General features: G+C 53.7%; 4 protein-coding genes across 4 annotated transcripts in view; 2 read left to right on the top strand and 2 right to left on the bottom strand.

Moving 5' to 3' along the window:
- The window catches only part of reep3b (receptor accessory protein 3b), a 21,838-nt gene extending 17,780 nt beyond the window's left edge, over window positions 1–4,058 (top strand). The window contains exons 6-8 of the mRNA XM_080516931.1: window positions 2,858–3,020; window positions 3,154–3,287; window positions 3,918–4,058. Coding sequence (XP_080373057.1) covers window positions 2,858–3,020; window positions 3,154–3,287; window positions 3,918–3,989 — 369 coding nt within the window. The 3' untranslated portion in view covers window positions 3,990–4,058. The remainder of the gene's footprint in view (window positions 1–2,857; window positions 3,021–3,153; window positions 3,288–3,917) is intronic.
- LOC308145489 (uncharacterized protein) lies at window positions 3,929–6,831 on the bottom strand (the record flags this gene model as incomplete). Its single annotated transcript, XM_080516945.1, has 4 exons — window positions 3,929–4,824; window positions 4,881–5,342; window positions 5,427–5,552; window positions 6,802–6,831. The coding sequence occupies 4 exons, from the start codon at window positions 6,829–6,831 to the stop codon at window positions 4,426–4,428; spliced, it is 1,017 nt and encodes a 338-aa protein (XP_080373071.1). The 3' UTR covers window positions 3,929–4,425.
- Window positions 6,832–8,890: 2,059 nt separating this feature from the next.
- On the bottom strand, window positions 8,891–11,553 carry nrbf2b (nuclear receptor binding factor 2b). Its single transcript, XM_080517248.1, has 4 exons — window positions 11,398–11,553; window positions 10,241–10,325; window positions 9,763–9,803; window positions 8,891–9,675 (listed from the first exon to the last, which is right to left on the bottom strand). Exons 1-4 carry the CDS (start codon window positions 11,488–11,490, stop codon window positions 8,932–8,934), a joined length of 963 nt encoding a protein of 320 aa, XP_080373374.1. The 5' UTR covers window positions 11,491–11,553; the 3' UTR covers window positions 8,891–8,931.
- Window positions 11,554–12,471: 918 nt separating this feature from the next.
- Window positions 12,472–16,377, top strand: LOC308146028 (NHL repeat-containing protein 3-like). Its single transcript, XM_080517658.1, has 3 exons — window positions 12,472–12,892; window positions 14,246–14,448; window positions 14,545–16,377. Exons 1-3 carry the CDS (start codon window positions 12,601–12,603, stop codon window positions 15,142–15,144), a joined length of 1,095 nt encoding a protein of 364 aa, XP_080373784.1. The 5' UTR covers window positions 12,472–12,600; the 3' UTR covers window positions 15,145–16,377.
- The last annotated feature ends 11,123 nt before the right edge of the window (window positions 16,378–27,500 follow it).

The following is a 27,500-nucleotide window of genomic DNA, read 5'->3' as shown; positions in this document are numbered from 1 at the left end:
CTGGAGTCTGTTACTGCTGGAGTCTGTTACTGCTGGAGTCTGTAACTGCTGAGTCTGTTACTGCTGAGTCTGTTACTGCTGAGTCTGTTTTTTGCTGGAGTCTGTTACTGCTGAGTCTGTTACTGCTGAGTCTGTTACTACTGTTACTTTATTATTTCACTTGGTTTTCCTGGTCTCATTAACCAGACTGAGGAGGTCAGAGGCAGCAGCAGCACTGCAGCTCCCCCTGGTGGTGAGACGGTGTGACGTCAGCTTCTCAGGCTCAATCTGACCTGGAGCTGAAGATGTGTGTATTTATGGAGTACTCCTGAGCGTCTGGAGTAATCCTGAGGTGTGGAGTTTGACTGTGGCGGCCCACCTGTCATACGGTATGGCAGGCGTCCTCAGGCGTCCTCAGGCGTCCTCAGGAGGACAGAATCCTCCCGTAGAGCAGGAGGGCCAAAGCTAGCTTGATGTGGATCTCCAGTATGAAGACTGTAGCCTTCTGACTCTCTGGGTTCTCAGCAGGAGGCGTCAGGAAGGTACCACAGGGAGAAGTGGCGTGTGGCGGCCAGGCGCTCGTGGCGGCGGCCAGGCGCTCGTGGCGGCGGCCAGGCGCTCGTGGCGGCGGCCAGGCGCTCGTGGCGGCGGCCAGGCGCTCGTGGCGGCGGCCAGGCGCTCGTGGCGGCGGCCAGGCGCTCGTGGCGGCGGCCAGGCGCTCGTGGCGGCGGCCAGGCGCTCGTGGCGGCGGCCAGGCGCTCGTGGCGGCGGCCAGGCGCTCATAACGGCGGCCAGGCGCTCATGGCGGCGGCCAGGCGCTCATGGCGGCGGCCAGGCGCTCATGGCGGCGGCCAGGCGCTCATGGCGGCGGCCAGGCGCTCATGGCGGCGGCCAGGCGCTCATGGCGGCGGCCAGGCGCTCATGGCGCCGTCGCTGTTTGATCCTTCCATGACTCTTCCTCTCATTGTGAAGCAGAATTCACCAGCGGTGGTTGTTCACCACTAACCAGGAACCTGAGCTGGTTAGTTTACTGATGATGATGTGGTGTTGCTATAGTAATCCTCCCTCCTCCTCTTTCTCCTCCTCCTCCTCCTCTTCCTCTTCCTCTTCCTCCTCCTCCTCCTCCTCTTTCTCCTCCTCCTCTTTCTCCTCCTCCTCTTCCTCTTCCTCTTCCTCTTCCTCCTCCTCCTCTTCCTCTTCCTCCTCCTCTTCCTCCGCCTCTTTCTCATCCTCCTCCTCTTCCTCTTCCTCTTCCTCTTCCTCTTCCTCCTCCTCTTCCTCTTCCTCCTCCTCTTCCTCCGCCTCTTTCTCATCCTCCTCCTCTTCCTCTTCCTCCTCCTCTTCCTCCTCCTCCTCTTTCTTCTCCTCTTTCTCCTCTTTCTCCTCCTCCTCTTCCTCTTCCTCTTCCTCTTCCTCTTCCTCTTCCTCTTCCTCTTCCTCCTCCTCCTCCTCCTCTTCCCCTTCTTCCTCCTTGCTCTTCCTCTTCCTTCTCTTCCTCTTGCTCCTCTTCCTCCCCCTCCTTCTCCTCCTCTTTCTCCTCCTCCTCCTCCTCCTCTTTCTCCTCCTCCTCCTCCTCCTCCTCCTCCTCTCCAGGGTGTGTGTGCAGAGGCGAGCTGCTCTGGGAGGTAAAGTCCAGTCAGTGTGGACCCCCCCTACCCCCCCCCCCCCCCCCACCCCCCCCTACTTTTCCATTTGTGTCCCTGATGTTTGGAGGTTTTGTTTGGTTTGTTTTTACACTTTTTCAAACTTCATTTACATTTTAACTTTTGTTTTCCCACATTTTGTGGTTCAGTTGCTTGTTGCCTTGTTGCCTTGTTGCCTTGTTGCCTTGTTGCCTTGTTGCCTTGTTGCCGTCGGTGTTGCTCATCGTTTGAGTATTTCTTGTCCATTCGTGGTTAATATTCATCAGTCATCATTTTCCCTCTGAGTCATTGTAATTTGTTTGTTGTTGTTTTTACGGAAACACACCAACCTGCTTTAAGAAAGAACTTTTTTTAAAAAGCAATAAATCTCTAATCTTTCCTGCCCATTCATGTAAAATTCCATTATTTCCGGCAGTTATTACGTTTATTTAAGGACTTTTAATGTCATTTCAATAATGTAACGTTGATGAATAATCCATTGGGCAAACTATTATTATTATAATACTCATTCAAATATTCTATTGCCACTGGTATTTTGTTAATTTGAGTAAAATGAGTTAAAATTGTTTTATTAAAACAACTTCCTGGAAAGTTAAAAAGTGTCTCGGGTCTATTAACTCTACAAACTAAATGACTTTTCATTGGGTAATCAATAATTTTTCCACCTCTGGTGTTTCCTCCAGATCGTCAGCTGAGTCGTGGGAAATTATCACATTTCACATTATTTTCTAAAAAAACATTTGTTCTCACAGCGACAGTGTGTTGCAGAGTAATCATGTATAAATACTCTTCACCACTAGAGGGCAGCACAGAACTTTGCCGGTGAAATGTAAAGTGACAGACGTCAGTGTGGTTCATCTCCACCTCCTGCTACCATCTTGTATCAAAGTACTGTGTCAGTGACAGTGATGGAGAAGTTTTTGAAAACCAGGATCTCAGCTCTTCATCCATCAGGTCCAGGTTTCACACTGAGGGAGGCACTATTAAAAAAAGTCCTTGCTTTCTGGATTTACTGGATTCCTGTTGATCAAACTTTGATGAGAAAGACTTTGATGTCTTTGATGAGAAAGACTTTATATTGTTAATAGAGGCTGCAGAGTTTAACTTTTTAACATTTCCGGGTGGAGGTGTGACTCCAGATTCGCCTCGAGAAGAAAAAAGTGTCTTGGCTCAAAGAAGGTTGAAAAGTACTGTTCTAGTTGACGTACGTCTACGTGGTCCCTCGTGTCCCCCAGGGTCAAGGCGCCATCACGGAGAAGCTGCGCAGCCTCAGCATGCACGACCTGACGCAGATCAGCCAGCAGGACGAGCGGGGCAACCCACTGTACCACTACACCGCCCACGCCGGCAACCCGGCCGTGAGGAGGACGCAGAGCGGCGACGCCGGGGACGGAGACGGTAGGACGCCTTGCCTCTGGACACGCGTTCCCGCTCGAGCGGACGTCTGGCCTTCCAGTCGCGCGACTCGGTGTGTCAGGACGCCGTCCCTCGCTGTGGACGTGAAGGCTCACCGTCCCGCCCCCTTTTGCAGAGTACCTGTACGACCAGGAGGACAGGACGGACGAGGACATGGAGCCCACCTTCTCCGAGGACGAGGCCGTCACCCAGCGAGGACTGAGACGCTCGCAGAGCGTCAAGATGACCCGGTCCAGAGCTCGGAAAGACGTAAGACCAGGGTCCAGAGTCACAGCTGGACGAGTCCATTTAGAGTCCTCATGGAGTCAAATAACTAATAACCTCATAATAACATAAATAACCTAATAACTCATAATGAAGTGGTAATAACATGCTAAATAACCTAATAACCTGCTAATAACTCATAATGAAGTGGTAATAACATGATAAATAACCTACCGTAATAACATGATAAATAACCTGCTAATAACCTCATAATAACATAAATAACCTAATAACCTGCTAATAACTCATAATAAAGTGGTAATAACATGATAAATAACCTAATAATCTGCTAATAACCTCATAATAACTTGATAAATAACCTCATAATAACTTGATAAATAACCTGCTAATAACCTCATAATAACATAAATAACCTAATAACCTGCTTATAACTCATAATAAAGTGGTAATAACATGATAAATAACCTAATAATCTGCTAATAACCTCATAATAACATGACAAATAACCTAATAACCTCATAATAACATGATAAATAACCTCATAACGTCATAATGAAGTGGTAATAACATGATAAATAACCTCATAATAACGTGATAAATAACTTAATAACATGATAATAAGTGGTATTAACTTGTCTGCTCACTGATCTGCAGGTTCGTTATGGATCTCTGAAGATTAAAGCCAAGAAGAGAACGGCGCTGACCTCCGTCAACTACGGGATATGAACACACACACACACACACACACACACACACACACACACACACACACACACACACACACACACACACACACACACACACACACACACACACACACACACACACACACCAGCCTTGCACCAGCGTGGGTCTTTGTGTCGTTTGTCTTTTTATTCGTTCAGTTTTAAACTTATTCAATAATCATAGACGTTTGGGTGGTTGCTTTAATACGACTGTGGAGGGAGACGTCCTCTGTGAGGAGTGGGAAGTGTCCCCACACACCTCCCATCACACACCTGGACCGGGACCAGGACCGGGACCAGGACCAGGACCGGGACCAGGACCAGTATCAGAACTTCACTAAACATTCTTCTGAGCGGTGACGAGATGTGAGAGTGAAGGACGAGCCCACAGTGAACTTATTTACTGTCCAGGACAGGAAAACCCTCTTTTTTGCTTTTTATACGTCTTTTTCCTGCCGTCTGTTGACCGTGGACCACAAGGGGGCAGCAGACCAGCAGACCAGCCCGTCACGTTCCGCCTGGTGCCGGCGGTTCCACTTTGTGTCGGGTTCTGTCAGGAGAACGTTTCCATAGTGAGGAGAACCGGCTGGACGCGTCCACTGAGCTCCACCAACCAGGAGGGACAGTCCTGGACACGGGCCTGTGGACACCGACCTGTGGACAGGGGCCTGTGGACACGGGCCTGTGGACACCGACCTGTGGACACCGACCTGTGGACACCGACCTGTGGACGCCGGCCTGTGGACACGGGCCTGTGGACGCCGACCTGTGGACGCCGGCCTGTGGACGCCGGCCTGTGGACGCCGACCTGTGGACGCCGGCATGTGGACACGGACCTGTGGACGCCGGCATGTGGACACGGACCTGTGGACACGGGCCTGTGGACGCCGACCTGTGGACACGGGCCTGTGGACGCCGACCTGTGGACACGGGCCTGTGGACACGGGCCTGTGGACACGTACCTCTGGATGCCGGCCTGTGGACACGGGCCTGTGGACGCCGGCCTGTGGACACGGGCCTGTGGACACTGGCCGGTGGACACGTACCTCTGGACGCCGGCCTGTGGACACGGGCCTGTGGACACGTACCTGTGGATGCCGGCCTGTGGACACGTACCTCTGGACGCCGGCCTGTGGACACGGGCCTGTGGACACGTACCTCTGGACGCCGGCCTGTGGACACTGGCCTGTGGACACGGGCCTGTGGACACGTACCTCTGGACGCCGGCCTGTGGACACTGGCCTGTGGACACGGGCCTGTGGACACGTACCTCTGGACGCCGGCCTGTGGACACTGGCCTGTGGACACGGGCCTGTGGACACGTACCTCTGGACGCCGGCCTGTGGACACTGGCCTGTGGACACGGGCCTGTGGACACGTACCTCTGGATGCCGGCCTGTGGACACGGGCCTGTGGACACGGGCCTGTGGACACTGACCTGTGGACACAGACCTGTAGACACGGGCCTGTGGACACGTACCTCTGGATGCCGGCCTGTGGACACTGACCTGTGGACACGGGCCTGTGGACACCCTCCTGTGGACACCCTCCGGCCGCTGCTTTGCTTTTACCGACGGCTCTGCTGCTTTTTTGCTTTTTTATTGTGGAAACTTGATGAAAACGTTAAACGTGAAACTTGGAGGGAAAGAAGAAGAAGAAAAAGACACGAAGCTTCTAGAAAAGACAAAAGGTTTTTTCTGCTCGAAGAGGAACGAAGAACGTCTCAAAGACGGGGGACGCTCTGCTGTGGGGAACTTAATGGACTGCTTGTTCAGCTGGAAGGGGGCGTGTCCAGTCGGAAGGGGGCGTGTCCATCGCTCTGCACACCTTCTGAGTGGCTGGTTTCTTCTCAGTTCATCTTTGAATTTTTGTGTGAGCCAAAGATCTTTTCTTGTACTGCAACTGTTGAATTGCACCTTTTTATCCAAACTGCTGCGGCTCCGTGTCGTTTTTACACACACACACTCTCACACACACACACACACACTCTCTCACACACACACACTCTCTCACACACAGGAAGTAAACTGAAGCCTCAAGTCTCTGAAGATCAAAGTTTTTAAATGAACAATTCAGAACAAAATCTGCTTTTCTAGAGAAACGACAGATGAAATAAAGTGAATATTTGTCTCACTGGAGGCTCCGCCCCCCCCAGACAGGAGGCCACGCCCCCAGGCTGGAGGCTCCGCCCCCTAACAGGACGAGACGATGAGACCCGGAGAACAAAATGACTAAAAACTGGGGTTTGATTCTGTTTATTTCTGGGAAGTGCAAAATGAAATCACAGCAAAAAAAAAAAAAAAAAAAGACAGAAATAAATACACTTTAAATTAATGCATTAATTCCAAAAAGAACACGATTGCCGAGAAGAGTCGCATTTGATTCACTGTTTAATGCCGAAGTGTGTGTGTGTGTGTGTGTGTTCGTTCCAAACGTCAGACGATTAGAACTCGGTACCATAAACACACAAAGAAAACTGATATTTGATCAAATGATCTCCAGTTTGGACTGAAGACGATCGGAGACGTGAAGCTGCAGCTTCCTGTCCCACGGCCCCGGAGCCTCGTCAGTCTGGAAACTCCCACAATGCAACAGGAGAAGCTCCTGAAGGTTCCAGTACAATTGTCTTCCTGTGGAGACGCTTTGTGTAGGAATTGTCTCGGTTGTCGTCCAGGTGAGACACATTCTCTCCAGAGGAGACAGAGGAGGAGACAGAGACAGAGACAGAGAGAGAGAGAGAGACCAAGAGAGACAGATGGAGAGAGAGAGAGACCAAGAGAGACAGATGGAGAGAGAGAGAGAGAGAGACAGACGGAGAAAATCCTCTGGATTTCGATCCTCATGGTTTCCTTCAGGTCTGATCCCTGAAGAGCTGAAATCTGTAACGTCGTCACCCTGGAGCTTCACACTGCTGTGTGTGTGTGTGTGTGTGTGTTCAGAGAGAGAGAGTGTGTTCAGTGTGTTTGTTAAGAGAGTGAGTGTGTGTGTTCAGAGAGAGTGTGTGTGTGTTCAGAGAGTGAGTGTGTGTTCAGAGAGTGAGTGTGTGTGTGTTCAGAGAGAGTGTGTGTGTGTGTTCAGAGTGTGTGTTCAGTGAGTGTGTGTTCAGAGAGTGAGTGTGTGTGTGTTCAGAGAGTGTGTGTGTGTGTTCAGAGTGTGTGTGTGTTCAGTGTGTGTGTGTTCAGAGAGTGTGTGTGTTCAGAGAGTGTTCAGAGTGTGTGTGTGTTCAGAGAGTGAGTGTGTGTGTGTTCAGAGAGAGTGTGTGTGTGTGTTCAGAGAGAGTGTGTGTGTGTTCAGTGTGTGTGTGTTCAGAGAGTGTGTTCAGAGAGTGTGTGTTCAGAGAGTGTGTGTTCAGAGAGAGTGTGTGTTCAGAGTGTGTGTGTTCAGAGTGTGTGTTCAGAGAGAGTGTGTTCAGAGAGAGTGTGTGTTCAGAGTGTGTGTGTGTTCAGAGAGAGTGTGTGTGTGTTCAGTGTGTGTGTGTTCAGTGTGTGTTCAGAGAGTGTGTTCAGAGAGTGTGTGTTCAGAGAGTGTGTGTTCAGAGAGAGTGTGTGTTCAGAGTGTGTGTGTTCAGAGAGAGAGTGTGTTCAGTGTGTGTTCAGAGAGAGTGTGTTCAGAGAGAGTGTGTGTTCAGAGTGTGTGTGTGTTCAGAGAGAGAGTGTGTGTGTGTTCAGAGAGTGTGTGTTCAGAGTGTGTGTGTTCAGAGAGAGTGTGTTCAGAGAGAGTGTGTGTTCAGAGTGTGTGTGTGTTCAGAGAGAGAGTGTGTGTGTGTTCAGAGAGAGAGTGTGTGTGTGTTCAGAGAGTGTGTGTTCAGAGAGTGAGTGTGTGTGTGTTCAGAGAGAGTGTGTGTGTGTGTTCAGAGTGTGTGTTCAGTGAGTGTGTGTTCAGAGAGTGAGTGTGTGTGTGTTCAGAGAGTGTGTGTGTGTGTTCAGAGTGTGTGTGTGTTCAGTGTGTGTGTGTTCAGAGAGTGTGTGTGTTCAGAGAGTGTTCAGAGTGTGTGTGTGTTCAGAGAGTGAGTGTGTGTGTGTTCAGAGAGTGAGTGTGTGTGTGTTCAGAGAGTGAGTGTGTGTGTGTTCAGAGAGAGTGTGTGTGTGTGTTCAGAGAGAGTGTGTGTGTGTTCAGTGTGTGTGTGTTCAGTGTGTGTTCAGAGAGTGTGTTCAGAGAGTGTGTGTTCAGAGAGTGTGTGTTCAGAGAGAGTGTGTGTTCAGAGAGAGTGTGTGTTCAGAGTGTGTGTGTTCAGAGTGAGTGTGTTCAGAGAGAGTGTGTGTTCAGAGTGTGTGTGTGTTCAGAGAGAGTGTGTGTGTGTTCAGTGTGTGTGTTCAGAGAGTGTGTGTTCAGAGAGAGTGTGTGTTCAGAGTGTGTGTGTTCAGAGAGAGAGTGTGTTCAGAGTGTGTGTTCAGAGAGAGTGTGTTCAGAGAGAGTGTGTGTTCAGAGTGTGTGTGTGTTCAGAGAGAGAGTGTGTGTGTGTTCAGAGAGTGTGTGTTCAGAGTGTGTGTGTTCAGAGAGAGTGTGTTCAGAGAGAGTGTGTGTTCAGAGTGTGTGTGTGTTCAGAGAGAGAGTGTGTGTGTGTTCAGAGAGAGAGTGTGTGTGTGTTCAGAGAGTGTGTGTTCAGAGTGTGTGTGTTCAGAGAGAGTGTGTTCAGAGAGAGTGTGTTCAGAGAGAGTGTGTTCAGAGTGTGTGTTCAGAGTGTGTGTTCAGAGTGTGTGTGTGTTCAGAGTGTGTGTGTGTTCAGAGTGTGTGTTCAGAGTGTGTGTGTGTTCAGAGTGTGTGTTCAGAGTGTGTGTGTGTTCAGAGTGTGTGTTCAGAGTGTGTGTGTGTTCAGAGTGTGTGTGTGTTCAGAGTGTGTGTTCAGAGTGTGTGTTCAGAGTGTGTGTGTGTTCAGAGTGTGTGTTCAGAGTGTGTGTTCAGAGTGTGTGTGTGTTCAGAGTGTGTGTTCAGAGTGTGTGTGTTCAGAGCTTGTCTCTGTCCAGCAGCTCCTGCAGTTCGTCCTTCAGATGTTCCGGCAGCTCCAGAGGCGGCAGGTCGTCCAGACACAGGTCCTCCTGGGCCGGCATCTCCAGGGGGGGCAGTTGGGGGATGGCGATCTCCTTGCCCTTCCCCCCGCCGCCGCCGCCGCCCCCTCCCCCTCCCCCTCCCCCTCCCCCACCCCCCCTGCCCCCCCCGGCCTGCGGCAGCACCCAGAGCTCTGAGCGCTCCACCAGGTCGGCGGCGTCGGAGCGCAGCCGCAGGTTGTCTGAGCGCAGCAGCTCGTTCTCCGCCGCCAGACGCTGGTTGTCGCTCAGCAGGTGGTCCACCAGGCGCCGCAGGTCCTGGATGGTGGTCTGCTGCTCCTCCAGCCGGGTCTTGTCGTCCTTGCTGGTCTTGGACCCGGGGCAAGGCGGAGCCGCCGCCGCCGCCGCCCGGCCGCCACCGCCGCCGCCGCCCTGCCGGGTCTGCAGCTGGTACAGCAGGGTGTCGTACTCTCTCTCCCCGCCGGGGGGGCAGCAGGTGGGGGGGTGCTGGGGATGCTGCTGTTGCTGCTGCTGCTGCTGCTGCTGCCCCGCACCACCACCACCACCACCACCGCCGGGGGGCGCCGAGGGGCCGTGGCGAGCCTTGGTGGCCTCACGACGGACCTCCCGCTTCCAACGCTCCTGGATCAGACGCTGCTGCTTGATGTGACCGTCTCTCTGGAGCTCCATGGACAGATGAGCCTGGGGGGGGGGAGGGGAGGGGGGGGGGGGTCATTGGTAACGCTCTTTAAATAATTTGAACTGACACACACACACACACACTCTCACCTGCTCACACTCGGTGCTCCTCAGGGCTTCGGTCAGTAGATCTGAAACACATCAGGAGGTTCAGAGGAAGACGTTCTCACCAATCAGCTGACCAGACACCGAGGCTCCGCCCACACCGGCCAACGCCGTCTTTTTCCTCCCCGGAGGTTCTTAAAATAAAACCTCCGTCCTCTCGTCCCTAGGAACTCGTCTCGACGCGAGGCTACATGGCTGCAGTACACATGCCAGGCCTCGGGGGGGCGCTGTGACTCACCCAGCACACAGAAGAAGACGGCGTGTCGGAATTTAGAAGGAGACTCCTGCTCATACAAGTCTAGTTCTATACGTCTATGGCCGCGCTCCTCCTGCTGCTCCACCACACTGCTGTGGGAGGAGTTTGCTGGAGCGCCCTCTAGTGGACGGAGGCTAGAATAGTGACAGCAGGGTGAAGGAGAGGAAACTGGGGCTGAGGAGGAAGAGGAGGAAGAGGATGACCTACCTGCTGCCTTGGCGTGGCAGGAGATGGCCTCCTCGTACTTCCCAGCAGACACCAGGCGCTCCGCCTTCCTGCTCTGCTGGTGAGCCTGGGGGGGGCGGGGGGGTAGAATACTTGTTTACAACAATAAACTCCAACCGTCCTACGAGTCGCTGCTGCAGGAGTCATGGTCCTCATCCAAGATGGCCGCCACGCCAACACGCTATAGTCACACGTCAGAAGCTCTGGGACGTCTTCACGTGTTTCAGAGGAAACGTCATGAGGACTAGTTTCCGTTTCCTGCGTCTTTCAGATCGACGAAGGAAAATAAATAACGATAAAATAATGACTGAGGAGCAGCAGCAGGCGACGTGGAGAAACTATTATTACATTTCAGGCCCGGAGCTCCGACAATGAGACTCTGATGTGTCCGTGTGGCGTCACTGTCTTGTGGTTGACGGGTGTCAAAGTGTCGGAGGTTCATGTAGAAGCAGCCAGACTGGAAGGTTTCACCTGATTCAGTCACACTGGAGGGTTTGGAGTCACTTTTACTTTTTATATTGACGTTCATGTGACGTCCAGGAAAGACGCGCAAAAAAACCCAACTTCGGCTTCCCTCAAGACGTCCTGTGGAAATATAGAGGGTGTTGTCGTTGGTGAAGTTATATTTTGTATTTATATATATATATCTATATAAATAATGCAAGGAGGCTACATTATTGCAATACTAGTTATTGTGAAAATTTAAAAAGTCAAGCTTTAAGAAGACGTGGCGCTGGATGACGATCCGTTTCTAGCGGGGAATCAGTTTGTGACGTGGAACCAGTTTTCATCGTAACACCGGACGAGCTGCCGGCTAACAGCTAGCAGCTAACAGCTAGCAGCTAACAGGAGCTAATGCGGCTCGTGACACCTCGTTGGGCCTCTTATCGAACTCAACCGATCGCAGCCGCCTGTCACGTTATTGATCCTCTTGTTGGCACGAATGTGTCTGAAAACGGGGGGAGGGAGCAGCTTTGCCAGGAGCTAACGAGGCTAACAGAGCTAACGCGGCTAACGAGGCTAATGGGGCTAACAGAGCTAACGAGGCTAACGGGGCTAACGCAGCTCGCCTCCCCGCTCGGTCAGGTTCGTCTGCGGTCACAGCCACCGACACGGAGCCGTCCGGCCCCTCCACCTACCAGGTTCAGCGGGCTCTCCACCACCTCCATGGCGTCCAGGCTTCGGGGGGTCACGCTACATGAAACGGCTCTTTGTCCCCCGCGGACTGTCATTCGCTCCGCGACCAAAAATAAAGAGTTTTTAGAAGTAGAATTCAACAGCACCTCGGTGGACTGGAAGCGACGGTGTTTCGGACTGACTGGCTTCCGTGTTAGTTGGTGATCGACTTCCTTAAGCGCCCGTCGTTGCTGTTGGTAACGACCGACGTTAAAAAAGAGACTCAAAAAAAGATACGACACTTGGAAACTTCACTAAGAACGCGGTGAAACAGCATTTCGACGGGACTTCTGTCGGTTAAAAAAAAAAAAAAAACTGCTGTTACGAGCAGCAAAGATTGACGCCAGGGGACATTGGTTACCAGTTAACAAGGAAACCACTTAATCCGAAACACCAGCTGCGTGAATGCGTCATGACGTCACAAGTACGACGCCACGTGCCACCGCCCAGCCTCGAAAAACCTTAAAAACAACACGTTTAGACCGAAAAATTACCTTAAAGCAAGACGCAAGAAGAAAACACAGTAATAACGTTTAAATAACAAAATTAATTTATTGTAGATTTTTCCCTCGAGATGTTGTTTTATTACCACGTCAGATATAGGAACACACACATAGAAAGAGAAAGAGAAAGAAACAAATATATATATATATAGAGAGAGAGAGCAAGAGAGAGATTAAAGTTAGAATTAATTTAGAAAATAGTCTCAGTAAAAAAAAAAAGAAGAAAACTTGAAGATTCTAAATCTTTGTTTTACTTTTGTTTGTCCTTTTTTAAAACGATATAACACATTGGAGGAAACAACAATATTATTATTATTAGTGGTAGTAGTCGTAATATTAAGCCTATAACTACAACTACTAATAAACACGTTATATCTAACAGTATTGGAAAAGCAGGAACAAGGGAATTGATAGAACTGATCATATATCGATCACTGCACTGTTGTGACGCGGGGAACCTTCGAGCGGGCTTTTATTATGGTAGGTGCAGCGGAAGCGCTGCGGATGGTTTCGGTAACTTTACATGACGTCGTTGTTGTGTTGTGTGAATTCGGAGACAGGAAGCGGAGCCTCAGCTGGACGTGGTAGTGGACCAGGGGGCCCAGAACCCTCCTCCTCCTCCTCCTCTTCATCCTCTTCTTCATCCTCCTCTTCCTCCCCGTCATGTGGGCGTCCCGCAGGGGCCACACGTGCCTGCTGGCCTCCAGCATGGTGTCGGTGGCGCTGCTCATGGTGCTGCTGTACGGGACGCTGAGCAGCCCGCAGCAGCAGCAGCAGCAGCGGGGCCCCCCCGGCCTCCCCGGCCTCCTCGGACCCCCCCCGGACTACCAGCTGCTGGGCCGGCCGCTCTACAGGCTGGAGCCCGGCTGGCCCCGCAGCCCGGAGCTGTTCGGCGGGGACGTGTTCGGGGTGGCCGTCGACCGGCACGCGGGGACGGTGTATGTGGCGCAGAGAGGTAAGGCGAGGTCACGTGACACCTGCTCACCTGCTCACCTGCTCGGCGGGGCTCGCGCGGAGCCTCACGGGTTCCGGGTCGAGGGTCCCGCCCCTGTTCCACTCTTGGCTTGTTGTTGTTGTTGTTGTTGTTGTGTTGATTTGTTGAAATACACACTGTACTTAGTCGTGTACTCCCGGACATTTCTCATTGTAAAAAAAAAAAAAAAAAGAAAATTGCAGGCGGGTGAGTTTACGTCATTTGTTTACCTGCTGGAGCTCAGGTAGAACTTGTTCTCCAACGTTCCACATTAGAACAACACGTCAGTCAGACTGTGTCACTCGTGTTCCTCCAGACGTTAAACTTAATAAAGAAAATATCGTGACCGAAATCAGTCTGAACTGAAGAATGTGAGAAACTCCGAGTTCAGCCTCTTCAGTCCCTGCAGCAGTTGTTCTACCTGGTTCTACCTGGTTCTCCCTGGTTGTCCCTGATTCTATCTGGTTGTGCCTGGTTCTCCCTGGTTGTGCCTGGTTCTCCCTAGTTGTCCCTGGTTCTACCTGGTTGTCCTTGGTTGTCTCTGGTTGTCCCTGGTTCTACCTGGTTGTCCTTGCTTCTCCCTGGTTCTACCTAGTTGTCCCTGGTTCTACCTGGTTCCCCCTGGTTCTGCCTGGTTCTACCTGCTTCTCCCTGGTTCTCCCTGGTTCTCCACAGTTCTACCACGTTGTCCCTGGTTCTACCTGGTTCTCCCGAGTTCTCCTTGGTTTTACCTGGTTCTGCCTGGTTCTACCTGGTTCTGCCTGGTTCTCCCTGGTTCTGTTTGGTTGTCCCTGGTTCTACCTGGTTGTCCCTGGTTCTACCTGGTTGTCCCTGGTTCTACCTGGTTGTCCCTGGTTCTACTTGGGTCTCCCTGGTTCTCCCTGGTTCTTTCTGGTTCTACCTGGTTCTTCCTGGTCCTCCCTGGTTCCTGGTCTTGAAGGCAGCCGGCCCTGTATGCTCCTCCACCCGGTGCTCCTGGTGGCACCAGCACAGTTTGGTGTTCCGTCCAGCAGGGGTCTCATGACGGAGCCCTGAGGGACACCAGTGTTCAGGATGTTTGAGTCTCTAACGTTGAATCGTACCAGAAACCAAGAGAACCAGTCCTGAAGTGACGTCACAAAAATAGACTCTGCCTCCAAGTCAAAGATTTAAACTTCAGTCTTTGATGTTTGAAGGGTTAAAGTTGAGCCAAAGACTCAGGAGTCTGGTCGATGTTCCCTCGTTGCTGATGAGCCTGTAGTACCAGGGGCCTGATGCGCCTGTAGTACCAGGGGCCTGATGAGCCTGTATTACCAGGGGCCCGAGACCTGACCTCCTGTCCTGCTGCGCCCCCAGGTGACAATGTGCCCAAGGTGCTGGTGTTCACCACGGAGGGAGACTTCCTCATGTCCTGGAACACCACCACCCTGGAAATGCCTCACGGGATCTTCCTCGCCGACGCGGCTTCGTCCAACCCGACGGTGTGGATCACCGACGTAGGGACGGGGCCGTACGGCCACTGCGTCAAGCAGTACTCCCCATCAGGGAAGCTCCTGCAGGTGAGTCCGGCGGGTTCCACTTGGTACCGACGCGCCGCGCTGTGCTGGTTTGATGTTCTGGGGCGACGCTGACCTTCCCGGCTCCGACTCTTCCAGGTCCTCGGTACGCCCGGCAAGGCCGGCTCCAGTTTGGAGCCTCTGCAGTTCGACCAGCCGGCCGAGGTTTTCGTCCACGACTCGGGGGAGATCTACGTGGTGGACGGAGACGGCGGGATGAACAACCGCCTCGTCAAGCTGTCCAAGGACCGGGAGGTGCTGTGGATGCACGGGGAGCGGGGGCAGGGCCTGGCCCAGTTCTACATCCCCCACAGCGTGACGGTGGACGGCGCCCAGCGGGTGTGGGTGGCCGACCGGGGCAACAAGAGAATCCAGGTCTTCAACTCGGTGACGGGGGACTGGCTGGGCACGTGGGGCAGCTGCTTCACCGAGGACGCCCCCTACTCCGTGCGCCTGACCCCCGACAAGAAGTACTTCGTGGTGGTCCAGCTCAACACCAATCAGATCTCCCTCCTGGACGCGCCGCCGGTGGGCCTGATCGGCCAGTGCCGGGTGGTCAGCGTGATCCAGCTGGCCGAGGAGGTGAAGCCCCACCTGGTGGACCTGGACCTGAGCACCGGGGCTCTGTACGTGGCCGAGATCGGCGCCCAGCAGGCCCAGAAGTTCACGCCCTTCAGTCTGGGCGGCAGCTTCCTGTAGAGGTGTTAAAACACTGGATGCCGATTGTGACGAGCCTCCAGCGCCGCCATCTTGGCGAGGTCGCCCTCTTGTGCTGAACCAATAGATCCCCAGGCTAGAAGATCCACGGAAACGCTCGTAGCTCGCCTGCTAGTCTTTGCTTGATTTTCTCGCCGGGGATCCGTCTGTTTGTCACGACCTCTCCAAGATGGCGGCTCTGGAGGCACGTGGCGTCAACAGGCCGTGCGGCGTCTCGTGTTTATATCTACGGCACAGCCCACCGGCCTCCTGATGGCGTGTCTGATCACTGGGGGGGCGCTGTGTCCCGCCGCCTCCACCCGAGGACCGACCAATCACAGGCCTCCCTGCCGACTCCCGGCTCGCCGCTGCATCACGGGCCGGCCGGCGAACGGACGGACGTCTTCTGTGACTCGGCGAACTAAACATTGGTGGCGGCAAGCGTGTTTATTTAAAGTAAAAAAAAAACTGTAAAGTGCAGACGCGTCACAAGGCGGCCATGTTTTATCACGTTAATGAAGTTGATTCTATTGAGACTCTGATTTACTCTGAGAGGAAACATGTCTGATGCTTCCTGCAACTTCCTGCAACTTCCTGTGTGGATGAAACGTTCCAACTTCCGCTATTCTCACTAAATCGTGAAAATTATTTCAAGCTTTGGGGAAGAAAAAAAGGTGTGAAGGAAAATCTTCATTGTAACGGAGTTTCACACATAGATATAAAACACGAGTTGCCTCACGTTGCTCCCTGTGACGTGCGGCAGCGCCGCCATCTTGGACCGGTCTGCTGCTGCAGAGGAACGTAGAGATCCCTGCTAGAAGACGTGCAGGGTTGGATTCTACGTGTTTTATATCTATGTTTTCAGACTCCAGGGAAGCAGAGTGAAGGTAAGGCCCTCCTCCCTGTCTGCTGCCAGCGCAGCGTCCAGTCTGCCCACTGCCTCCACCCTCCTCCACCCTCCTCCACCCTGCACTTGTACTTTTAATTTAGTGGTTTTCATGTTATTCTCAATGTTAGAAACCGAAATGTAAGCATGTGGTGCACGTGCAGCATTTTCTGCAGTGAACTAGCTTTCCACGCATGCGCCCCTTTCAACTGTAATATTACTTTAATACTCTTAAGGATAATATTACTTTAATACTCTTAAGGATAATATTACTTTAATACTCTTAAGGATAATATTACTTTAATACTCTGCTGAATGTCTCGGTACGTTTAAGTCGTTCATTTGGTGTCACAACAATAAATCACTTTATTCAATTATGTCTGATTCGTCCAGATAAGAGAATTGTCAAGAGGCGCACACACGCACGCACGCACGCACACACACACACACACACACTTTAAGTGTTCGATAAATAAAGAGCCTTTTGGAGTCATGACAGAATGATTTAGAGGGAAAGTCTCTCTAATGATGAACAGACTCTACAGACGGATCCTGCACGAGCACGTCTGCTCTTTTTAAATAGACAAATTGCATAAAACCACCACTAGATGGCGCCCAGTTCACGTGAGTCACGGATGAATGTGACTGGCGGTGCAGTTTTGTTACTGGAGAACAAAACGAGGTGGAGAAAAATCATCTTTTTTTAAAATCTCTATTCTTACAAATAACACTGGTTGAAAAGTTGTTGCAAGCAAACATAATAGAAAATTAATATTTCATGCATCGATATGCAGAATAATCCAGCAACTATAACTAATAATGACAATAGTCATTTATAAATCTGCTTCCAAGTGTGTGTGTGTGTGTCAGAGGTGAGTCCAGCAGACCTGAGGAGGTCTGGACGTCCTCCCTGTCCTCCCTGTCCTCCTGTCCTCCCTGTCCTCCTGTCCTCGTGTCCTCGTGTCCTCCTCCGTCTCAGAGGAACTGAGGAGGCGTCCAGACAAACAACCGACAACTGTGAAGTGAGTCATTGAATAAAAGATGGAGGGAAAGAGGTGGAGGTGGGTGATGGGGGTGATGGGGGGAGGGGGGGGGTCCATAGAAGAAGAGAGCAGCAAGCAGTGTGTGAGAGAGGGAATGGGGTCAGATGGAGAGAGAGAGAGAGAGAGAGAGAGAGAGATGAAGGGCTGAGGATGAATATAATGCTGATAACAGTGGAGCCATTGTGAGGAGCTGGAGAGGCTCTGAGAGCAGAACCATGATGGAGACGCTTCACTGAGGGTAGCACTCTATTACACTTGTTATTACACTCTGTATTACACTTGTTAATACACTCTGTATTACACTCTGTATTACACTCTGTATTACACTCTGTTTATCATGTCACCTCACCACTGTACGAGCCCCGCAGCTCATTAACATGTCGGGGGGCGGAGTTACGTGATATTCCGTGTCTTTTTCTGTGTTTTCTGTGTGTTTGGTGAGTCACAGCGCCCCTCAAGGCCTGGAGTGGTACTGCAGCCCCGAAGCCTCGCGTTCAGACGAGTTCATAGTGACGAGTTAAGGAAAGTGACTGCAGGTGGACCCAAAAGTGTGTGTGTGTGTGTGTGTGTGTGTGTGTGTGTGTGTGTGTGTGTGTGTGTGTGTGTGTGTGTGTGTGTCCCATTGACTTCCATGTAAAGCAGAGGAATGTGAGTGTAGGAGTGGACTGACTGCACACCAGGACGGTCCCACCGACTCACCCTCATGCTCGTCCCTGTCTCTCTCTCTCTCTCTCACACACACACACACACACACACACACACACACACACACACACACACACACACACACACACACACACACACACACACACACACACACGCCGGCCCCGTGTCTTTGTTCCACGGTGTATGGATTGCGTCCGGCCGGCTGCCTGGCCGGCGGCCTCCAGCTGGACGCGGCGGCCGTCCTGGGTGTGTGGGCGAGTCTTTACAGGCCGGGTGTCAGGGGAGAGTCCTCAGCCTCCCACTCTCCCTCACAGCCTCCCACTCTCCCTCACAGCCTCCCACTCTCCCTCACAGCCAGGAGGGATTCCAGGCGCCACAAAGGCCACTTCCCTTATTGCACGTATTCATTTGTTAATGTCTGATATGCAGGACTGATGAGTCACTGCGTTTGTTTCCTGTCGGGTGAAATGTCACTTTGGGGCGCGAGCTCTGCTCACCGCTGCTCTGCTCAGCAGCTCTCAGCTCCACCCCGTCCCCCGTCACCCTGTCCCCCCATCACCCTGTCCCCCGTCACCCCGTCCCCGTCACCCCGTCCCCCATCACCCCGTCCCCCATCACCCCGTCCCCCCGTCCCCGTCACCCCGTCCCCGTCACACTGTCCCCGTCACCCTGTCCCCGTCACCCTGTCCCCCGTCACCCCGTCCCCGTCACACTGTCCCCGTCACCCTGTCCCCCGTCACCCCGTCCCCGTCACACTGTCCCCGTCACCCTGTCCCCCGTCACCCCGTCCCCGTCACACTGTCCCCGTCACCCTGTCCCCGTCACCCTGTCCCCCATCACCCCGTCCCCCCGTCACCCCGTCCCCGTCACACTGTCCCCGTCACCCCATCCCCGTCACACTGTCCCCGTCACACTGTCCCCGTCACCCTGTCCCCGTCACCCTGTCCCCCGTCACCCCGTCCCCGTCACCCCGTCCCCGTCACTCTGTCCCCGTCACCCTGTCCCCGTCACCCTGTCCCCCATCACCCCGTCCCCCCGTCACCCCGTCCCCGTCACACTGTCCCCGTCACACTGTCCCCGTCACACTGTCCCCGTCACCCTGTCCCCCATCACCCCGTCCCCCCGTCACCCCGTCCCCGTCACACTGTCCCCGTCACACTGTCCCCGTCACCCTGTCCCCCGTCACCCCGTCCCCGTCACCCCGTCCCCGTCACTCTGTCCCCGTCACCCTGTCCCCGTCACCCTGTCCCCCATCACCCCGTCCCCCCGTCACCCCGTCCCCGTCACACTGTCCCCGTCACACTGTCCCCGTCACACTGTCCCCGTCACCCTGTCCCCCATCACCCCGTCCCCCCGTCACCCCGTCCCCGTCACACTGTCCCCGTCACACTGTCCCCGTCACCCTGTCCCCGTCACCCTGTCCCCCGTCACCCCGTCCCCGTCACCCCGTCCCCGTCACTCTGTCCCCGTCACCCTGTCCCCGTCACCCTGTCCCCCATCACCCCGTCCCCCCGTCACCCCGTCCCCGTCACACTGTCCCCGTCACACTGTCCCCGTCACACTGTCCCCGTCACCCTGTCCCCCATCACCCCGTCCCCCCGTCACCCCGTCCCCGTCACACTGTCCCCGTCACACTGTCCCCGTCACCCTGTCCCCGTCACCCTGTCCCCCGTCACCCCGTCCCCGTCACTCTGTCCCCGTCACCCTGTCCCCCATCACCCCGTCCCCCCGTCACCCCGTCCCCGTCACCCCGTCCCCGTCACACTGTCCCCGTCACCCCGTCCCCGTCACCCCGTCCCCGTCACACTGTCCCCGTCACCCCATCCCCGTCACACTGTCCCCGTCACACTGTCCCCGTCACCCTGTCCCCGTCACCCTGTCCCCCGTCACCCCGTCCCCCCGTCACCCCGTCCCCATCACCCCGTCCCCCCGTCACCCCGTCCCCATCACCCCGTCCCCGTCACCCCGTCCCCGTCACACTGTCCCCGTCACCCTGTCCCCGTCACCCTGTCCCCCGTCACCCCGTCCCCCCGTCACCCCGTCCCCATCACCCCGTCCCCCCGTCACCCCGTCCCCATCACCCCGTCCCCGTCACCCCGTCCCCGTCACACTGTCCCCGTCACCCCGTCCCCGTCACCCCGTCCCCGTCACACCAGGAGAAGACAAAACATTTCATGTGAATCCAGAAATGTGGGCTGCACAGAGGTCACATGATGGGAGGTGGAACCCGAACCCTGCAGAGAACTAATAACAGATTATAATATTCATATTATTAGTTTTTAATATTATACTAATAAGATCTAATTTTCTATTAAAATCTAATAAAAGGAGAATATTAATGTATAATTAGACGCACCTCACTTGTGGGTTGTTCTATTTTTAGAACAGGCTTGTGGACGACTCCTGTGTGGTTCCAGGGTCTCCGGGGGCTCCGGGGGCTCTGGGGGCTCTGGGGGCTCTACTTTTCATAGTAAAAGAAGAAAGTAAAATAATAATAATAATTTCTTCCGTTCCAATGAGGTCTGCTTGGGTTCAGACCAGAACCAGAACCACCTGGAATGATTTATTGATTATTCATGAACAAAATAAAATGAACACCAGTGGAGGGTGGAGGGTGGGGGTGGAGGGTAGAGGGTGGGGGGGAGAGGGGGGGTGGAGGGTGGAGGGTGGGGGTGGGGGGTAGAGGGTGGAGGGTGGGGGTGGAGGGTAGAGGGGGGTTCCCAGCAGAAGCTCTGCATCAGTTCCTCTCTGGTGGATGATTAACCAGCTTTCCTCCTCCACAGGGTGAGAAGCAGTGAAAGCAGCTCGGCTCTGGGCGGCGTCCCGCCGTCCCGCCGTCCCGCTGAGCCGGACGGGAAGCCGCCGCCTCTCGTCACCGTTCGTCCTTTTCTCCGTCCCGACGAGACACGACAGGCCCGACGGCCCCGTCAACCATAACGGCCCGCTCTGGACTTTAGGAGCAGGAACCAGGAACCCAGTCAGCGGAGAGCCGGGTGAGGGAGGAGGCCTGGAGGGTGTGTGTGTGTGTGTGTGTGTGTGTGTGTGTGTGTGTGTGTGTGTGTGTGTGTGTGTGTGTGTGTGTGTGTGTGTGTGTGTGTGTGTGTGTGTGTGTGTGTGTGTGTGTGTGTGTGTGTGTGTGTGTGTGTGTGTGTGTGTGTGTGTGTGTGTGTGTGTGTGTGTGTGTGTGTGTGTGTGTGTGTGTGTGTGTCCTGTGATGGACGGCTCTCCTGTCCAGATAGAATCAGCTCAGACCCCCTGGACAGGACAGAAGATGGACTTTCAGCCTCTCATGACACATTTTTTCATGATGATTTTAAAAAAAAATGGCCGCCGGCAGAGTTCAGCAGAGTGACGACGGTCTTGTCCCGGTCGTGTTTTGGCAGACGGCCCGAGGTCGTCCGTCTCCGGGAGCCTTTGTCCTCTGGGAGCGACACGACAGCACCGACAGCTCGTCAGTAGTAACGGCCTCGTCTGTAGTTTTCTCTCTCTGTCGTCCGGCGAGGCAGGAAGAGGAAGTCCGGAGGCGGAGGGACACGGGAACCGTCGCACACGTCACCCGAACAAAGACCGAGCCGAGCGTGCAACACGCCGACGGAGGAAATGTGGAAGTGCGTCGGTGTTCAGGGTCCGGAGGGGAAAGGCTGGGAGCTGCAGGAGGGCCGGGTGGTGCAGGAGGGCCGGGTGGTGCAGGAGGGCCGGGTGGTGCAGGAGGGTGGTGGTGCAGGAGGGCCGGGTGGTGGTGCAGGAGGGACGGGTGGTGCAGGAGGGCGGTGGTGCAGGAGGGCCGGGTGGTGCAGGAGGGACGGGTGGTGCAGGAGGGCGGTGGTGCAGGAGGGCCGGGTGCTGCAGGAGGGACGGGTGGTGCAGGAGGGCGGTGGTGCAGGAGGGCGGTGGTGCAGGAGGGACGGGTGGTGCAGGAGGGCGGTGGTGCAGGAGGGCAGGGTGGTGGTGCAGGAGGGCCGGGTGGTGCAGGAGGGCGGTGGTGCAGGAGGGCCGGGTGGTGGTGCAGGAGGGCCGGGTGGTGCAGGAGGGCGGTGGTGCAAGAGGGCCGGGTGGTGCAGGAGGGACGGGTGGTGCAGGAGGGCCGGGTGGTGCAGGAGGGCGGTGGTGCAGGAGGGACGGGTGGTGCAGGAGGGCGGTGGTGCAGGAGGGCCGGGTGGTGCAGGAGGGTGGTGCAGGAGGGATGGGTGGTGCAGGAGGGACGGGTGGTGCAGGAGGGCGGTGGTGCAGGAGGGCGGTGGTGCAGGAGGGCTGGGTGGTGGTGCAGGAGGGCTGGGTGGTGCAGGAGGGCAGGGTGGTGCAGGAGGGCCGGGTGGTGCAGGAGGGATGGGTGGTGCAGGAGGGCGGTGGGGCAGGAGGGCTGGGTAGTGCAGGAGGGATGGGTGGTGCAGGAGGGCAGGGTGGTGCAGGAGGGCTGGGTGGTGCAGGAGGGCGGTGGTGCAGGAGGGACAGGCGGTGGTGCAGGAGGGCGGTGGTGCAGGAGGGCCGGGTGGTGCAGGAGGCCTGGGTGGTGCAGGAGGGCGGTGGTGCAGGAGGGACAGGCGGTGGTGCAGGAAGGCAGGGTGGTGCAGGAGGGCTGGGTGGTGGTGCAGGAGGGCTGGGTGGTGCAGGAGGGACGGGTGGTGCAGGAGGGCTGGGTGGTGGTGCAGGAGGGCCGGGTGGTGCAGGAGGGCGAGGTGGTGCAGGAGGGCCGGGCCACCCATGCATCCTGGAGAAATCCTGGAATCCTGGAAGGATTTGTCTTCATTCCGTCTCTTGACCATCGGAGGAACTTAAAAAACATAAAACACATTTCAAACATTGTTCAACCTGAGGACACGTCGGATCAAACTGCTGAGTCAGCAGATGAACTCGGTTGGGACTCGAGTGCAGGAGTCAGTTTCTATTGAACTCAGATTGTCTTTGTCCTCTGTGTCCAGATGTCCTGCGTCCTCAGTGTCTCCCTCCTGTCTCCTTCCAGCTTCTCCTCGCGGGTCCAGCTTGAGTTGTTTCCCGTCTTGAAGCTGCGACTCAGCGTTTCAGCCGAACTGCATCAGGACCGAGGACCGAGGTGAGAGTCTGTCCAAGACCTGCTTCTGTGGTTCTGATCCAAGGTTTTAGTCGGAAACATTCAACTGAGAGGAAAATCATCTTGTTAAAAAAACACAAAAGTGTTGAAAAGTGACGTGATTTCAGAAACTGTCTCTGGTGAGGCGGCAGTACCTGCAGTGGCCACAAGGGGACCGTTGGGGACGTCCACACACTGAGGTCCGGGGACTTCTGACCGTTGGGGACGTCCACACAGTGAGGTCCGGGGACTTCTGACCGTTGGGGACGTCCACACAGTGGGGGGGGGGGGAGACAACCAGCCTGTCCCCCTCGATGAGCGTGAGTCCCCGGACAACCAGGACGGACGTCCTCCCAGGAGACAATGTGGACATTTCAGCCACTTTGACCGAAGACCCTTCCTGCGACTCTTTACGTCTCCAGAAGCAGGAAGAGCTGCAGCTATTGATCACAGATAAGTTATGACTGGACGTATTGATCCCCGAGGACATTCGACCAGAGCAGGAAGACAGACACGCCACAGCCCTGACCATGAATATTTTAAGACGGGACAGAGAGACAAAGACGGCGTCTTCCTGGAAACTCAGTTTCTCTGGACGACCTGAGAGAAACAAGACATTTTGTTTGTTTTGTTATTGAACAACAGATACAAACAAAAAAAGGCACCTTTTTCACATTGAGACAAATTAGACAAGATGAAAGACAAGATGAAAGACAAAAAGGACAAAACAAAAAGGAGCATGGGGCGAAACAACGTACTTACATTAATATTACTTTAAAAAAAACAGACTGGGTTATTAAATTAAATGAAGTTTTTCCATGAAAGAAACAAGTCGAGAGGCTTTTCTGCTGTGAAAGAAAGAAGGAAGATAAAGAAACGACAAAACAGTTTTTTCATGAGCTTTGGCACTACTGAATAGAACAACCTTTGTATTTTTATACTTTGAAAATCACAAAGTTAACTTTGATTATCTACTCAATTTGAGGTGATATTCAAACATTATGATCGGCAGAGAGAGAGAGAGACAGAGAGAGAGAGAGAGAGAGAGAGAGGGGGAGAGAGAGAGAGAGAGAGAGAGTTTGTCTTTAGTTATATAAATAATTTCCGCTGTACATGTACACTCGTGTAGTTTACATTTATTGGGGGAATTTGTGGGACGAGCGGCAGAGTTTAGTTTTATACGTCATCGTCGATACGTTGCCGAAGTTCTAATTTATCAAACGTTAAAAAAAAATAAATACGAATTTTCACAGATTTTCCAGCGTGTTTCTAAAAGATCAAAGACAAACTGAGGATTGTCGTCTTGGTTGGTGAATTTTAATCCACCAACATGATGTTTTCGAAGTCAAAGCACACACACACACACACACACACACACACACACACACACACACACACACACACACACACACACACACTGAAAGGCAGACAGACGCTGGTTTAATCTTGACATCTTAACTAAAGAGGACAGTTGACATGTGTCCACAGCGAAGACGACCTCGCCAGGCGCAGATATCGTCTCTGTCCATACGTGGAGACGGTCAGTCCAACAGGACCAGAGGGGGGGGACGTCAGTCCAGGTCCTGGACCAGAGGGGGGGGGGGGTCAGTCCAGGTCCTGGACCGTCACATAATGAGGATTCAGGCTTATTTTCTTTGTCTCCTCGTTGAAGATAAAGACCTCGAGCTGTTTGACGGGTTTTCCTGCATCGCCGAGATCAAAGTGATCATCATCCTCATCTTCATCCTCATCCACAGACTTCACTGGGTAAAAGTTTCTCTCCATTACTCCCTCAGTGAGTTCTACTGCCTCGGTGTTTCTTCGGATGCAGATTAAGGGATATAATTCTGCGGGAAAAGGGGGACGGAGATTGAATAACTACAAAACCAATAAGGGAAATGGTTGGAGGAGTTTCTCTACAAGCCTTTATTCTGACGGGAGGCAGGAGTTCTGCTATATTTGGCTCCCGTCAACCTCGGATCGCATCATCTGCACCGTCCAATATGACGGTAAATACATCAGCAGGGGCTCGGAGGCCTCACACACACACACACACACACACACACACACACACACACACACACACACACACACACACACACACACACACACACACACACACACACACACAGCAGAGACAGAGGGATTCTTGATGATTTTCTAATAGGGTTTATTCCTCTTCCCCATCATTAGTCAAACGATGACAAATCCATCTGATCTCCACTGTGTGATGTTATACGAACTTCACTGGGGAAACTCGCCCCCCCCCTCCCCCCCCCCCCCCCCCCCCCTGCCCCGATGAGCGCGAAACCCGAGCCCTCGCGTTCCCGCCGCTGCTTAATTGAAGCATTGAGAGGCAAATTAAACAATAGCCCGGTGTAATTAAATCCCAGCAATACCCTGTTGTGGTGGTTTCAGCCTGTAATGATGTTTTCGCCACGCTCCCCTACTTCTGTTCCCCGCCAATTAAAACCTGCTAAAGAGCACAAAGACAGCTGGATCGAGTTCTGCTTAATGCCGCTGTTGTGCTTTTTTGATCCGTCCTCCAGTGGCACTCAAATCCAATAAATGCTGTAATTGTGGCTCCTTAATGACGAGACGCAGGTGCGGCGCGATGCGCCGTTCTTCATTTGACAATTTCGCACGAGAAAGTTGCTTAACGAGCGGGAAGGACGTCGGCGGCGAGACGCCGGAAGTTTAACCGCTACAGGCAGTGGCGTGCTAGCGGGGCTAGCTCTGCTAGCTCTGCTAGCGCTGTCAGAAATGATTTTTAATAATTAAAAAGTGATTCTGAAATCTGTGTCTGGAATCAATTCAACTTTAGCAACTCTATCCAGAAGACGACTGGTTCTATCTTGTGGAGCTCAAATTTCCTACGTCCTATAAACGCATCACAGCCGCGGCTAGCAGAGGAAAGCTTTGCTAGCGTCCGATGGAAGCCGGACGCTGCTATTGGGTTCTAATGTTGAGTGACGGAATCATCAGCCAATCAGATTTTGACGTGTTGTTGACAGACAAATTGACTGCAGTTTGTTTCCTGTCCGTGGAAACTTGTGGAAAAAAACATCAAAATTAATTAAACTTAAAATTAAACTTGTATACGTAACTTCTCTAAAACACTCCAATTCCATCGTCACGGAAACACAACTTCCTGAAAAAGCTCAGGGCCCGTCTCCATGGAGATGGCAGAGTCACTGCTACTGCACATGCTCAGTAGAGACCATCAGATCAAAGGTTCCTCCCCCAATCCATATTCTCCTGCACTTTTATTTTGACAGTCACCGTAATAACAATCCGAGTTGGTAGTTTTATTTTGACAGTCACCGTAATAACAATCCACCTTGGTGGTCTGTCCAATGGAATGTTTCCTCTCCTCTCCTCTCCTCTCCTCCTCTCCTCCTCTCCTCTCCTCCTCTGCTCTCTCCTCCTCTCCTCTCCTCTCCTCTCCTCTCCTCTCCTCTCCTCTCCTCCTCTCCTCCTCTTCTCCTCTCCTCTCCTCTCCTCCTCTCCTCTCCTCCTCTCCTCCTCTCTCCTCCTCTCCTCCTCTCTCCTCTACTCCTCTCCTCTCCTCTCCTCCTCTCATCTCCTCTGCTCCTCTCCTCCTCTCATCTCCTCTCCTCCTCCTCCTCTCCTCCTCTTCCTCTCCTCTCCTCCTCCTCTCCTCCTCTCCTCCTCTCCTCTCCTCTCTCCTCCTCCTCTCTCCTCCTCTCATCTCCTCTCCTCTCCTCTCCTCCTCGCCTCCTCCTCTCCTCTCCTCTCCTCTCCTCCTCTCATCTCCTCTCCTCCTCCTCCTCTCCTCCTCTAATCTCCTCCTCTCCTCCTCTCCTCTCTCCTCTCTCCTCCTCTCCTCTCCTCTCTCATCTCCTCTCCTCTCTCCTCCCCTCCTCCTCTCCTCCTCTCTCCTCCTCCTCTCTTCTCCTCTGACAGGTTTTCTTGTTTAACCAGTGTCTGTACAACTGAATGGCATTCAATTATGAGTGCTATTATCAGCCTGGAGGTTAGGGCCTCGTCTAATTCACTCCTACTCTGTTGTCACAACATTAAGACCCCCCCCACCCCCCCCACCCCCGCCCCCCCGCCTCCCCCCCCCCGTTATCTGAACTACACACATTGGCCGTCTGATAATAAAGCCTGATTATGATGTCTCACCCGCCTCCCCCACTCCCCACCCACAAACTCATCCCCAGCTAAATGAGAGTGGGGGGGCTCGGGGGGGGCTCGGGGGGGGGGGGGGTGATGAGCTTCTCCTGCGCTGCTTTAACAGCATTAAGGCGCCGGTCCAGGTCCGGTTTCCTCTCGACTCCATCCACCAGGAAACACGAGACTCACGGCGTCATTAGTGAGCAGATATAATGCAATCAGTCACGTCAGTGTGTGTGTGTGTGTGTGTGGGGGGGGGGGGGGGGGGGGGGGTTTGGGGGGGGGGGGGGTGGGTCCATATTACATCCACAGCAGCCGCGGTTCTTTAAAGTGAACTTTTTTTCTCCCAGTCATTGTGTTTCTGTTTGGATGTTTAACAGAACTTGTTTTGGGCGTCATGAGAAGAGAAGGGGCGAACGACGGAGGGAGGGAGGGAGAGAGAGAGAGAGAGAGAGAGGGGTGGGGGGGGAAGGGGGGGGGTAAAGCAGCAGAGGAATCTTGAAAAAGAGGGAAGACGTGAAGCAGGAAGAATCCCTGCAGAACTCTGAGCGACACTTTATATGTCTCGTTCATTCTA

This window comes from Blennius ocellaris (genome assembly GCF_963422515.1).
Source record: "Blennius ocellaris genome assembly, chromosome: 21".
NCBI lineage: Eukaryota > Metazoa > Chordata > Actinopteri > Blenniiformes > Blenniidae > Blennius > Blennius ocellaris.
The sequence above is the reverse complement of the archived record's forward strand: the minus strand, read 5'-3'. Positions and strand labels throughout refer to the sequence as shown.

Excerpts from the sequence above, each read along its gene's own strand:
- nrbf2b (XM_080517248.1), bottom strand. The coding sequence starts at position 11,490 with ATGACAGTCCGCGGGGGACAAAGAGCCGTTTCATGTAGCGTGACCCCC. Across the intron at positions 9,804-10,240 it reads CTGCCACGCCAAGGCAGCAG|ATCTACTGACCGAAGCCCTG; the intron begins GTAGGTCATCCT and ends GATGTGTTTCAG. Across the intron at positions 9,676-9,762 it reads GGAGCACCGAGTGTGAGCAG|GCTCATCTGTCCATGGAGCT; the intron begins GTGAGAGTGTGT and ends CCCCCCCCCCAG.
- LOC308146028 (XM_080517658.1), top strand. The coding sequence starts at position 12,601 with ATGTGGGCGTCCCGCAGGGGCCACACGTGCCTGCTGGCCTCCAGCATG. Across the intron at positions 12,893-14,245 it reads GGTGTATGTGGCGCAGAGAG|GTGACAATGTGCCCAAGGTG; the intron begins GTAAGGCGAGGT and ends CTGCGCCCCCAG. Across the intron at positions 14,449-14,544 it reads CATCAGGGAAGCTCCTGCAG|GTCCTCGGTACGCCCGGCAA; the intron begins GTGAGTCCGGCG and ends CGACTCTTCCAG.